General features: G+C 34.8%; 1 protein-coding gene across 1 annotated transcript in view; it reads right to left on the bottom strand.

Annotated features, from left to right (window-relative positions):
* Positions 1-15,518, bottom strand: part of SMCHD1 (structural maintenance of chromosomes flexible hinge domain containing 1) — a 143,484-nt gene that overhangs the window by 40,436 nt on the left and 87,530 nt on the right. The window contains exons 31-34 of the mRNA XM_045849828.1: positions 14,921-15,000; positions 14,537-14,694; positions 11,881-11,996; positions 10,235-10,299 (exon numbers count right to left, since the gene is read on the bottom strand). Of these exons, the coding sequence (XP_045705784.1) occupies positions 10,235-10,299; positions 11,881-11,996; positions 14,537-14,694; positions 14,921-15,000 (419 nt within the window). The remainder of the gene's footprint in view (positions 1-10,234; positions 10,300-11,880; positions 11,997-14,536; positions 14,695-14,920; positions 15,001-15,518) is intronic.

Consider the following 15,518-nt stretch of genomic DNA (forward strand, 5'->3'; position numbering starts at 1 on the left):
AGAAATTAAACACTATTTCTAAATGAACCTGGGTAGAAGATGAAATCACAACAAAAATTTTTAAAAAGCTAAAGTTTGTTCTTTGAAAAGACAAAATTGAAATATCTTGGTATTATTTATCAACAACAAAAGGATAGTACAATAAATAGAAGATACTGTGAATAGTAATTTTGAAAATTCAGATAAAATTGAGAAATTCTTAGAAAATTACAAGTTATCAAAACTGAAGAAAGACAACACAAGGAATACAAATAGTCCTGTAATTGCTGAATTTAAAGAAATCAAATCTTAATTACAACCTTCCTCCCACTAAGTCCAGGCACCGATGAAATCTATCAAACACTTAAGGAAGAAATAATGACACTATTACATAAGATCTTCCCATAGAATAAACAAGACTTAGGGACCACTTCTCTCAGTTAATTTTGTGAGGTATACATGATGACTTAAACATCAAACCTGAGAAAAATATGTAGGAAAGTTAATGCAGGCAACCTTCGCTCATTAATGCAGATGAAAAAAAAACCCTCACAAAATATTAGCAAAAGAAATCTACCAATACCTAAAAGAGGTAATACATTATGATAAAATCAGGTTTATTCTAGTAATGTAAGGTTGGCTGAACATTCAGAAAACTAAGTACTGTAATTCACCATATTAAAAAAAGAAAGGAAAAATAACACATATTATTACCTCAATATATAATGAAATTTAATGGCAATTCATAATAAATAAAAATTCTTTTAGTAATAATTAAAAATGATCAGTCTGATAAAGATGCCTAGCAGAAGAAAAACTCTAAAGCAAATATCAAACTTACGGTGAAATGCTAAAACGTTCCCTTTGGATTGGGAATGAGATTAAGATGATCACACCACATCTATTTAACATTTCACTGCAAATTCAAGCCAGTTCAGGATACCAAGAAAAATAAAATGTATAGAAGACTGGAAAGTAATAAACCTATCACTACTTACAGACATAAGTGTGCCATTATTATTTTACTGTTGTTCAATTACAGTTGTCCCCGTTTCCCCCGCATTGCTCTTCCCTGCCCACGGCCCCTCCCACATTCAATCATCCCCTTGTTGTTCCCTTTATATATAAAATCCCCAAAAATCTACAAATAAAATTGGAAATAAAGGAGGTTAACAAACATGCTACCTACAAAGTCAATATATACAAACCAACTGGATTTCTATAACCAACAACAAAATTTAAAAAATTTAAAGGACTTTATTTACAATAGCATCAAAAATATCATCTCTAGGCATTATGCTGAATGGAATATGTCAGACAGAAAGACAAATAATATTACTTCACTTTTATATGTCAAATCTAAAAACACCAAACTCATAGATAGAGAACAAATTGGTGGTTGCCACAGGTGAGGGGTGGGACGTGGGCAAAATGACTGGCAGTTGTCAAAAGGTCCAAATTCCAGTTATAAGATAACTAAGTCCTGGGGATACAATATATATATAACTTGAGGACCATAGTTAACAATACTATACTGTCTTGGAAAGTTGCTGAGACAGTAAATCTTAGAAGTTCTCACAAGAAAAAAAATGTATAGCTCTGTGAGGGGAAGAACGTTAACTTATCATGGTAATTATTTTGCAATATATACATACTAAATCATTCTTTATACACCTTAAACCAGTGTTATATGTCAATTATATCTAAATAAAACGGAAAAAAATCAACTATCTAGAAATTAATCTAAAAGAAAAGATATGGGATTTCAATTTTAAAAAAACCACTAGATGTTGTAAGAGAAATTTAAACACAGGGATATGCCATATTTATATATTGCAATATGTCCCTAAATTTCTAAATGAAATTCAAACAGGTTTTATTATTTAAATTGTTTTTGTTATTTGAAACTTGATGTGCTGATTCTAAAATTAATATGGGAAATAAAGGACCAAGATACTCAAGAAGAACAACATTAGAGGACTCATTCCACAGGATACCAGTCTTGTAAAAAAAATATGGTAGCGCAAAATATATCACCTAGACCAAGAAATCCAAATAGGAAGTCCAGAAACGGACCCACATATACGTGGATATATGATTTACAATAAAGACAGCATTGTGGAAAAATGATCTTTTCAATAATGTAGGGACAAATATACATATGAGGTCTGCCCAGAAAGTACCTAGCCATGTGATGTGAAAAACAGAGGCATTTAATGAAGATACAAGGTACAAGAAACATTGTATACAGGATAATGACACCTCAGTCCCCTTCAAAGTAGGCACCTTGGGACCTCACACAGTTCTCCCAGCTTCTCTTCCACTTTTCAAAACACGCTGCAAAATCCTTTTTTGGAATCACCATCAGCTCCTCCGTTGTATTTTCCTGAATCTCATCAACAGTCTGAAATCTCTTCCTTTTCAAAGGTGATTTTAGTTTTGGGAAAAGCTAAATCTGGCAGTTACAGGGTGCCAAATCTGGGATTAGTGGGGCTGAGTCACCTGGGTGATTTGATATTCTGCCAAAAAACTCTGCACAAGACATGATGTATGAGCTGGTGCATTGCCGTGACGAATCTGCCAATCACCAGCTGCCCATAGCTGTGGCTGTTTTAGTCATATTGCATCTTTCAACTGATGAAGAACATTGAGGTAGTACTCCTTATTAACTGGCCTGGAGGGCTGTACTAGTGATGACAACACCTTCCCAATCAAAAAACTCAGTTAACATAGTCTTGATCTTGCTGTGACTTTGCTGTGCCTTCTTCAGACATAGAGAACCAGGTGACTTCCATTGGGATGACTGGGCCTTCGTTTCTGGATGATAGCTGTAGACCCACCATTCATCTCTGGTTATGACTATCTTGAGGAAATCTGGTTCACTGTTTAGCAACTGCAGCACAGTGTTCCTTCTGCTCTAATAGCAGAAGTTGCAGAACAAATTTTGCCATGACACGTTTCATGTCCAGACCCTGTGTCAAGATCTCAGACACAGTAGTATTTGGAATCCTCAGATTAGCTTCTAGTTCTAGAACTGTTACTCACTAATCTTTGTTGACTGCAGCCTGTACACATTCAACATTCTCAGGTGTTCTGCTTGTTGCAGGTCTTCCAGAACATGAATCACTTTCAACAGATTCTCAACTATCTTTAAAGCATTTGCACCACACTTTTATTTGCACTGCCCTCTTGCATTGTCCCTGAAAGCCTTCTTAATCATCTGAATAGTTTCCACAGAGGAATGATCAAGCTTATCACAAAAGTTTAATGAAGATTCATTGCTCTACTCACTCAGTCATTTTGAATGGAATAGCCACACAGTACACATACTCAACAGTGCCTACCACTCCCTGACTAGTACAGTGAAGTCATCGTTCATGCATGGGCATTCCAGACCACTCTACCTGGCTGCCAGATTACACTGGTGTCACACAAACCATTCTCTTATATTAAGAATAGCTTTTTCTGGACAGACCTCGTGCACACACACACAAGCACATGCAATATAAATACACAATGTAATAAAAAATTAACATAGCAGATCTAAAGGTCCGCTGGCAAGGTTGACCTTTGGCTGGCATTTATAAACTAAACTTGAGAAAGGTTCCCACTATTACTTCGTAAGAGTGCCTAACAATACCCAAATTGTTTCTACAAATGATATGGTTTATGCTAAACCTTTGCTTTTCTTCTGGGAATCTGGAATTTTGGTATATGCTAGGCAGAGGCTGCCTATGTGACCAGGCCCCCAATAAAAATCCTGGGTACTGAGTCTCTAATGAGATTACCTGGTTGATAACATTTTGTATGTGTTATCATTAACTTGTTGCTGGGGAATTAATCATGTCCGGTGACTCTATGGGATAGAACCCTTGGAAACTGATGTGTTTTCCCTTGGACAATGCTCCTTGCACCTATGCCCTTTCCTGATTTTTGTTTTTATCCTTTTGCTTTAATAAATCATAGTCATGAGTAAGAACATATATATACCACATGCTATGAGTCCTCCTAATGAATCATCAAATTCATGACGATGGACCTGGTAACTCCCAAAACAGTTATAAAGTAGAATTCCTTCATGACCTAAATGTAAAGAAATAATTCTTAAGACCACAATGAGTGCTACATATAAAGGAGAGGATCAACAAATATGATTATATATCAATAAAAATTAAGAACTTCTGTTCAAGATATCATAAAGAAAATGCAAAAGTAAGCCACAGAAAGGGAAAAGATATCTAACAAAAGGCTTATACCCATAATGTATAAAGAATTTCTACAAATTAATATGAAAAAAACTCAATAGAAAAATTGGTAAGCCACAAACAGGCACTTCACAAAAGGTTATCAAAATGGCCAATAAATATATGATAAAAAGAGAAATACAAATTAAAACTAAATGTAATGCCAGTACAAAGACACCAGAAAAGTAAAACTGAAAATACTGATAAATCCAAATGTTGGGTAAAATCTGAGCAATGGGAACTGTCATACACTGCTGGTGAAATCATAAATTAACATAAACACTATGGATAACTGTTTGGCAGCAGCTCAAAAAGATAATTTTATATATATAATGTTTGACCCAGCTATTACACAGCAATGAATGAACAAATTTATAGCCACAAGTCACATAACAGATTAACCTTACAATATTGAGTGAAAGAAAGAAGTTTTATACAAAAAAATATAATATGTTTAAAGTTAAAGTATTAGTACAACTAAATTAGAGAATTTAGGGATGTATGCTTGGATAATGGAACTGAAAAAAAAGTCAGGAGAGGGGTTATTTTGTGTGCATCTATACAAGTGTGTGTATGCAAATAACAACTGGGAGGGGCATAGGTGGGGCTTCAATGGTACTGGAAATCTGCTTCTTGATTTCAGTAGTGGTAACACAGACATTCATTTTGAGAGAAATCATAAAGCTGTATCTTTTTTTTAACATTACAAATTTTCTATTTCTGTTTTTAAAAGGTTAAAAAATTAAGCAATATATGTAGAACACCAAATATAGTGCCTAATACATATTAGGAACTCAAGTATTTTCATTCATTCAAATATACCTAATATTCCGAAATATACTTTATACATACATATAAAAATAATATATATAACAGACAGTATATGTGATTTATTTTTATTGAGGTGAAATTCACATAACATAAAATTTTAGCCTGTATACTCCACTGGCATTTAGAACATACACATTGTTGTGTAACCACACCCTCTATGTAGTTTTAAAAAGTGATTATTTTTAAAAGATTTACTAAAATGTTCTTTCAAACTGATGCCCTTGAATGATAAAATAAGATTCAATTACCACATGTTAAGTAGATTCATACACCGAAAGATAAGTTAATATACGGAAGAGAAGGGAGTGTGTCCTTCCTAGGACGTTTAAATCAGTCCCACGCAATACCATGAGAATAACTAAAAGATGTAAGGCAATGGTTCAAAGTATGGATAAAGGACAGTTGCTGGCATTAAATATTTAGTTACTTGTCAGTCACAAGATAATAAAAGAGTATTCAGAAACATATATAACAACCTGAGGAAACTTAGAGAGAACAAGTACAAATGCAGAGGATTTTTTTTTATCCTCACCCAAGGATATATAGTTGACGAGATAGAGATAGAGATAAAGAGAGAGAGAGAGAGAGAAACATTGCTGTGAGAGAGGGAAATCAGTAATAGGTTGCCTCCTGTACACACCCTGACTGGGGATCAAACCCACACCCTAGGTATGTTTTCCTGACTGGGAATTGAACCTGCAACCTTATGGTATACGGCAGGGGTCCCTAACCCCCGGGCTGTGGACCAACACCGGTTTTCAAGAAAAGCGTGCCTGAGCTCCACCTCTTGTCTCTCCCAACATCCACAGCAGGGTTAGAGTAAGGCTCATCTGAGCTTTGCATCTGCATCCTATTCTCCAAACCGACTCCTCACCCTCATCTTCCATGAAACTGATCCATGGTGACAAAAAGGCTGGGGACCACTGGTGTACAGGACAACGATCCAACCACTTGAGCCCCTCAGCCAAGGCTCAGAGGACCTTTTTCTTCTTTTTTAAAATTTTATTATTATTATTATTATTTTTAAAGATTTTATTTATTTATTTTTAGAGGGGGAGAAAGAGAGAGAGAGAGAGAAACATCAATGTGCAGTTGCTGGGGGTCATGGCCTGCAACCCAGGCATGTACCCTGACTGGGAATTGAACCTGCGATACTTTGGTTCACAGCCTGCGCTCAATCCACTGAGCTACGCCAGCCAGGGTTTTCTTCTGTTTTTAAAAAAAATGAAGACAAAAAACATTGGTCTATGACAGATTATAAAGGTTTAAAAAAACAGAAACTGGTCCTTCAATATAGTTAGTCTGAAAAAGCACTGAACTAATATAAATAAGCCTTTTGACCCTATTGATGATGATTTAAAGAATTTTAAAAGTAGAAGAAACCTTGGAGAAAATCCTGGGAAGATGGTGGGAGAAAAAGTACCAGGAATCCCAACAACTGTACTGGCAGAATCTGTCTGATACAATTATTTTAGAACTTTGGAGGCTATTGAAGGCTGGCAAATTCCAGCAAACTGGAAGACTTGCATGGTAAACTGAGGTTAATTTCAGTCCATTTCAACTCTTACACAATAACAACTATTCATCCCCCTACTCCCAGGATAGGCAGCTGTGCATATGTTCCAGGAAAGAACCTTATCCTTCACTTATCAGGTATATGTCCAATGATTGCTGCCTGTGATTACAGAGGTGCAAAACAAAAATGTATGAAGCCATTGTTCCTACAGGAAACCCCATTGTTACAAGGCCCTCCTCCTCTACCTAAAGTGACTGCCAGGGAAATTTAAAGGGCCAGTACCCATTCCTTAACCCCTTCCCCACCTTTATTTTTTGTTTCTCATTTTTGGGAAGCCAGACATTAAAAAACAACTGCACATTATGGGAATATTAAAAAGTGACCACACATGTTCAAGAAAAGCCTCAGAAGACCTTAAGTATATATTTAAGGATGACTTTGGCAAGAAATAGCCCACAAGAATAAAAAAATCGAAAACAATAACAAAAACCATGAAACCCTAGTTAAGGCAGGGAATCTCAAATACAGAACTACCACAGTATTAGATTTAGATGTCTAGTTAAAAAAAAAATCACAATGCAAACAAACAGAAAAGTATGGGTCATTTAAAGGAAAAAAAAAAAAGTAACCAGAAACTGTTCCTAAAAAATACTTGATGGCAAACATGCTAGAAAAGGACTCATAAAACACTGGCTCACAGATGCTCAAAGAACTAAAGGAAGATGTAGAGAAACATCTGGATGTAGAGAAAATAAAAAATAAAAATAAATAGATGAAAATATCAATAGAGATAGAAAATCTGAAGAGAAACCAAAGACACATTCTGCAGCTAAAAATTTCACTACAGGTATGCAATTGTAGATTTGAACTTGTAAAAGAAAGGGTTAGCAAACTCGAAGACAATGGATATTCTAGAGTTTGAGGAAAAGAATCAGAGAAAAGTGATAGAGCCTAAGTGAGCTTTTGGGACATCAGAAAGTAGACCAACAAATATAATGTGGGAGTCCCAGGAGAAGAGAGAGAAGGACAGAGAGAGTATATGGCCAAAAACTTCCTATTTTGATGAAAGACATAAATATAAATATCCAAGATGCTCGAAGAATTCCAAATAAGATGACCTCAAAAAAAAAACAAACCCACACTTGAAGACACATTACTGAACTTTCAGAAGGGAGAATACTGAGAGTAGCAAGAGAGTAGAGAAATTATTACATACAAGAGATCCTCAATAAGATGATTAGATTTCTCATCGGGAAATTTGTAGGCCAGAAGCAGTGGGGCCAATGTATTCAAAGTGATTTAAAAAACTCCCACAAAACCCTGTCAACCAAGAATCCTATACCCAATAAAACTATCCTTCAAAAGTGAGGGAGAGGTTCCAGCCAAGATGGAGGCATAGGTAGAAACCCTTCACTTCCTTGCACAACCAAAAGGAGGATAACAACCAATCTAAAATCAATAAACCACCAAAATCACCACAAAATCAAACTGCAAAACCAAACTGTTGGAACTCCGATAACCAAGGAATTAAAGAAAAATCAACCAGAACAACAAGACCAGCAAGGCGGACCATGAGGGCAGACTCAGAAAAACCACAGTGAGGAGGCTGAGGGGTGGGGCTGACCGCTGAGTTCGGCAGAGCTGCACCAGAAAGACTGACTTAAGGAGAAAACTGAGACTCAGAGCTGACTCTGGGCTAAGGCTGGGGTTTCCCCAGTGAGAGATACTTCCAGACTGACACAGAGTCTGTTGGAAAGTTCGTTAGAGACAAGCAGGCAAGCTGCATTGTTCCCTCTCTGGCCCCTCCCACACAGGTAGTGCAGCAAAGAGGGTCGCCCTGCCTAGGTGAATACCTAAGGCCCCACTCCCTTACAACCTATCAGCTGTGCCACCAAGACAAATAAATGTGGCCCAAATGAAAGAACACAGCAAAACCTTAGAAAGAGAACTAAGGGATGAGGAGATCGCCAACCTATCTGATGGAGAACTTAAAGCCCTGGTAATCAAAATGCTCACAGAATAATTAAGCTTGGTTGAAAAATGAAAGAACAAATGAAAGCTATCCAAAGTGAAATAAAGCAAAATATTCAGGGAACCAACAGTGACAAGAAGGAAACCAGGATTTGAAGCAACGATTTGGAGCAAAAGGAAGAAATAAAACATCCAATTGGATCAGAATGAAGAAACAAGAATCCAAAAAAATGAAGAGAGGCTGAGGATTCTCTGGAACAACCTGAAACGTTTCAATATCGGAATTATAGGGGTGCCAGAAAGAAAAGAATAGCAGCAAGAAATTGAAAACTTACTTGAACAAATAATGAAGGAAAACTTCCCCAATCTGGCAAAGGAGGTAAGATTTCCAGGAAGTCCAGGAAGCCCAGAGAGTCCCAAAGAAGTTGGACCCAAAGAGGAACACACCAAGGCACATCATCATTAAGTTACCCAAGGTTAAAGACAAAGAGAAAATCCTAAAAGCAGCAAGAGATAAGGAGACAGTTATCTACAAAGGAGTTCCCATAAGACTATCAGCTGATTTCTCAAAAGAAATCTTATAGGCAAGAAGGGGCTGGAAAGAAGTATTTGAACTCATGAAAAGCAAGGAACTACATTCAAAATCATTCTATCCAGCAAAGCTTTCATTTAGAATGGAAGGGCAGATAAAGTGCTTCCCAGATAAGGTCAAGTTAAAGGAGTTCATCATCACCAAGCCCTTGTTATAAAAAACATTAAAGGGACTGAAAAAGAAGATAAAAAATATGAAAAATAAAATGACAACAAACTCACAACTATCAACAAATGAACCTAAAAGAAAAAAAAATGAAAACAAAAACTAAGCAAACAACCAGAATAGGAACAGAATCAGAGAAACGGACATCACACAGAGGAGTTCAGTGAGGAGGGGAAGGGAGGAATGGGGGGGGGTGGGGTACAGGGAAGAAGCAACATAATTAGTAGGCATAAAATACATGGGGAGAGATAAAAAATGGTAGAGGAAACAGAGGGCTCAAAGAACTTGTATGTACAATCCATAGACATGAACTAAGTGCGGTGGGGAGTGCTGGGGGGTGGGGAGGGTAAAGGGGAAAAATTGGGAAAACTGTAATAGCATAATCAATAAAAAATACTTAAAAAAGTGAGGGAGAAATTAAGACATTCATAGATAAACAAAAGCTAAGGGAGTTCATTACCACTAGCTCTGGGAAAGAAGTGCTCAAGGGAGTCCTGCAAGGTAACATAAAACTACAGTAGACAGTAACAAAAGCCACATGGGGAAGTAAAGATCTCAATAAAGGTAAATACGTAAGCAATTGTAAATGCTAGTATATTATTTTAACAATGGTTTGCAACTGTACTTTTTATTTTCCAGATGATTTAAAAGATGTTAAAAAGTACTGATTAATTGGCTTCGATAATTTTGAAAGTGTGTATGTATATATATATATATATAATCTCACAACAACCTGTCCCCAAACCATTTCACAAAGCTTACAAATGGGTAAAACACATATATTCTCAAAAAACTACCTGGAAAAATACTAAGAGATGCTACTATCTTCTATTTAATCATAAATTACTTTTCTCTAGCTGAGCAGGCAAACATCATCAAAGCTGATTCACTTTGTAACAAAGTATGCATAACAATATGAAATGACTTGAGAAATACCTGAAGTAGAAGCAGCCATCTTCCTTGTCATTATCTTTTATTTTATTACAACTAAATATTTCTGCCTAGGAAGGGAAGTAGGAGAGAAGTGGGGGTGGGAGAGAAATCACAAACATTTAACAGTATATTTAGGATGAGAAGTTATATCACTTTTACCAAATGTGAATACAAATCACATCTAGATTTATAAATACACAGGCACATACCTATATGTATATATCTTTACAATGTATGTAAGATAATGAGATTAGTCACAGTGGAGACACATACCATTATTAAAGGGTATATAATAGATCTTTATGGTGGTGATATAATTTAAGGTAATAGCTACTTGATGGGACTGATGGCATAAATTAAGAAAGCTAATTTAAAATGAACCATAAATCCTTAAAGGCATTGTTAAATTAAAATCTTTTGATACAGTTAAAGATTCAGTTTCCAATTTGAGATTTATTTTAAATTTGCACTGTCAAGTATGGTAGTCAATAGCTACATCTGGTTAGTGAGCACTTGAAATATGCTGGTCCATATTGAGATGTGGTGTAGACATAAAATACATACCAAATTTCAAGACTTGGTAAGATGAAAAAAAAAGGTAAAATCTCAAAATAAGTTTTAAAATATTTAGTTCAGCCCTGGTTGGTGTGGCTTAGTTGGTTGGAGCATTGTCCCATAAACTGAAAGGTTGTGGGTTCGATACTCCATCAGGTACATATGAGGCAACCAATAGATTTTTCTCTCTTACATCAATGTTTCACACTCTCCCCCCCACCCCCACCTAAAATCAATAAGCATGTCCTTGGGTGAGTATAAAAAATAATAATAAAAGAAAAAATATTTAGTTCGTCTTGAAATGGTAATTTCTGATATATTAGGTTAAAACTACATTAATATTAATTTTACTATTTCCTTTTACACTTTTTGTATTTTATTTATCCTCACCCAAAGACAATTTTTCATTGCTTTTAGAAAGAAAGGAGAGAGGGTGGAGGAGAGGGGGAAAGAGAGGGAGGGAGGGAGAAAGAAAGAAACAAAGAGAGAAACATGGATGTGAAAAAGAAACATCAATTGGTAGCCTTCTCTGTACATGCTCTGACTAGGGATTGAACCTGCAAGCTGGGTATGTGCCCTGACTGGGAAATGAACCCATGAAGTTTTTGGTCTATGGGATGACACTCCAACCAACCTAGCCAAATGGACCAGCTCTTTCTACACTTTAATTTGGCTACCAGGAAATTTTAAATATGTATGATTTATATTTCTATTGGACTATGCTGCTTTAGACCCTCAAATTGTTCTCACCACTCTATTCCCCTTCTCTAACATGTAATTCTATTAATCACATCTCTACTATCTCATTTTGTATATTATCTCTCAGTTATATTTAATGATTTTTGCTTTGTGCCCCTACCCTTTAGACAAGATAATTTTATAGTATAAAAGTATCTTAAAACTTTAGAAATATAACAATGTAGACTGCTCTTTTCAATAGCATCAACACAATTTTGAAACATACTCTGATATATTTTTTAAATCCAAAGTAATAGAGTAGATTAATTTCTAGTTCTTCAGTATATACACATTGTATTTTTTTAAGTTAAATTTAAGAGCTATTTTTAACTTCTAAAATGCTTTCCAGGACTTACGTTTGCTGATGGTCGGTTCCCATTATTAGAGAGCTTCCACATTTTCATGGAAATACGTGCTGGATTAATATTTTTAATGATACTATCATCTTCAGAAATAACAGTAATCATAAAATCTGTCATGGTAAACATTAAAAAATTATCTTCTTTATAGTTCAATTAATGGATTTGGCTAAATATTTGCGTAACAGTTCCTCAAATAATATCATTTGGCTCAGCACTGTCTATATATTATAATGTTGATAAGACATCCAGTAACTTAACTCTTGTTCTTATTTATATAAATTAGCCTATAGTAAATATGGTTTTGTTATATGTCATTTCACTTAAAGCTGCAGAACCTACTGATGATGTTAAGTGAGGACTTACTACACAGGCATACCTTGGAGATATTGCAGGTTTGGTTCCAGACCACCACAATAAAGCAAGTTACCACACATTTTTTGGTTTCCTGGGCATATAAAAGTTATTTCTGTACTGTACTGTAGTCTTATTAAGTGTGCAATAGTATTATGTCTAAAAAAACAATGTTTATAATTTTAATTAGCCTGTTGAAAAATGGTGCCCAGAGACCTGCTTAACACAGGTTGCCACAAACCTTTAATTTGTAAGAAAGTAATATTTGAGAGACTCAATAAAACAAAGTATGCTTAAATGTCAAAGTAAACAACTTGTTAAAATGTTAATAACATTCTGATGAAGAAAATAACACTATTCTTTAATCAGCATTCTCTAACAATTTGTCTATAAAACTTGCTAATCATGACAGACAATTCTGGTGCTAAATGTTTCCCAGAAATCATACATACAGCTTTGTTATTAATAGTTCCTTGTCTTATTTTCATAGTTTGCCATGCTGTAAGTTCTATCATGCAAGACCAAAAAGACTGTCATGCAGATATTCAGCAACCTAGATTTTGGGCAACTGGTCATAAATCCATACATATGCTTTATGTATTCCAAGAATACAATGTTTCTTTTCTCTTATGATTTTCAATAGCATACAGTAGCTAACTATTATTACACATAATACTTCCCTTAAGTTTATCATTTACAACATTCATTTGTCATGTTATATATAGTTTTTTAATCACAGGAAATAGGTCTTATCTCCCCAAACAGATTTCAAACGCTTGAATATAAAAGCTATGTATATATGGGGTCCAGCATAAATAATACCCCTTTTTTATTACAAAATCTTCTATTACAAATCATAAACATGTAATTCTGTAACATAACAATATCACACTCAAGCACAGCATATGTATGACATTTTAGGTGAAGTGTTCAAATTAAAACTATAGATTATTACACCCATATCATTACCCTACCAACCATGCTCAAGCAGGCATTACTTCTGCCAGACCTTGTATGTACTGTTATTAAAAATTGTTAATTATTAAAAATTGTTAATTTCTGAATCTAAACTTTTTGGTTTGCTTATTTTAACTACTTATATCTATGTATAAGAATTCATCCCTTCAAAAAAACAAAAGTCTTCAAGAAAATTACCTATGTAAAGCAAATATATTTCCTATTGAACTGGCACCTGCTACACTACAGTGAAATTATTTGCTTACTTGATTATCTTCTATTGTGTTGGCCAAAAAGTTCATTTGGTTCCTTTTGAACAATGGTTCTAGCAATGCTTAGTTGTCTTTAACTTCATTAAAAACAATTTTGTTAGATTCTATTATGACAGCTGTCATATCAGTGTGTATTTAAAAAAAACTTACCAAAATTGGTGAATTTCTGTGCAACCATTTTAATATTGAAGACAGAAGATATTCAACATTTTCAATGTATTATGCTTTATCATTTCAAAAAAAGGTAAAAATGCAACTGAAATGCAAAAAAAGATTTGTGCAGTGTATAGAGAAGGTTCTGTGACTGATCAAATGTGTCAAAAGTGGTTTGCAAAGTTTCTTGGTTCTACTGACATTCTGGCCAAATAATTCTTTGCTATGGGGCTGTTTTTGGCATTGGAAGATGTTTAGCAGCACTCCTGACCTCTATCCACTAGAAGTCAATAGCAAGGAATACCTGACATACTTGAAATATCCAAATCAATAAAGTTATTAGTGAAAATGAAACATGCGTCTTTTATTTTACAGAAAAAAACGTAACAGACTTTTTGGCCAACCTCATATATTAGCTGAACTCATTGAACGCTCTTATATTCATTACTGCAACTAAGAGTTGCAGTAATGTTTATAGTGGCTAGATACAACATGTATTTAGTAAATGTTGGTTGTTCTGAAATATCTTTCATCATAAATTCTGATGTGATATATTTCCATACAAATTAAGTTAATCCTGGTTCTATTTTGTTTAAGATAACATTGCAATACATTTAGTAGACAGAGACCCCACAGTTCCCCCCATTTAGCAGTTCATATTTCTTTTGCAAAATGAATTACCTTAGGGTATCAGTTTATGTATGAACTTGCAGTTCATTTTATACCATTAAAGGAATGCAGGCTATAAGGGTGAGAGAAGACATAGCTAAGTCAAATTTACTTTCCTTGTCATTTAAAAAGGTTATTCCATATTTGATTTTTTTATCATTTTAAACATCTAAAATAAATAATTTATTCTGCTAATGAAAAATGCAAATTATCACTACACATTTATTTAAAAACTATAAATTACTCACCAGTAAAAGTACCCCCTGCCAAAAAGGAAGCATCCTTGTCATATTTAACGTTGAGACGAATGGGCTTCTCAGGGTCTGGAAGAATCATTAACTTAATTATAGGTCCTTCTATGGTATTCTTGTTATAGATGGCTTTCACTTGAATAGTATGTTCTCCTCTAACAAGAAAAAAAATGGGGGGTTGGGGAAGGGTCCAAATTGCATTAGTTATAATCTAAAAATTCTGAGAGTTTATACAAAGTTTAACTCATTTAGGAAACTACTCTTGCCCATTCTATCACCTGCCTAACACTAAATAGAAGGCTAGTTAGCTTGTAACTCCATCAAGTTATAAGGAAAACCAGTCTCTAATAATACTAACAATATTAAACTCTTGGTTCTTACCTAGGGGCATAAACACTGAATACTCCCAAATTAGCCCTGCCCCTTTCATCTGTTTTATGCTGTTGGTTTGAAGGAGTGAGCTAAAAACAAAACAAAATAAAATGGTAATTAGAAAATTCTAGAGAGCAAATTATTTTCCTCTGTTACTGTTTAAAAACTTATAGTTGCACACACTTCTGACATATACAATTTTTTTAATTTCACAAACACCGTACATTCCAAAACTGGGGTTCTGCAGCACAGCATGGGAGAAATGAATATAAATACACACACAAACACACACACAAAATGCAAGGCATCGTAATACTATGCCCGCTGTTACTTCATCTTTCTCTTTGTTTACTCAAGTATGCTCCTAAATCTTGCAATAATACCTTCATTAGTGTTAACCACACTTTCACTTTCAAGTGATTAAGAATCAGTAGCCACATTTCCTAATCACTGGTTATAAAAAAGACTCTTGGCATTTTGAAAATGCTTCTCTAGAAACTAGAATCACACTCTTGGGGTAGAAAAAGAATCACTTAAACTCTCCTAGAAACAAACATTAAGAACAATACTGAATTGCCCCAGCTGGCATGGCTGAATTGGTTGGGGC

This window comes from Phyllostomus hastatus, unplaced genomic scaffold (genome assembly GCF_019186645.2).
Source record: "Phyllostomus hastatus isolate PE091 unplaced genomic scaffold, TTU_PhHast_1.1 phas_contig_80, whole genome shotgun sequence".
Lineage (NCBI taxonomy): Eukaryota > Metazoa > Chordata > Mammalia > Chiroptera > Phyllostomidae > Phyllostomus > Phyllostomus hastatus.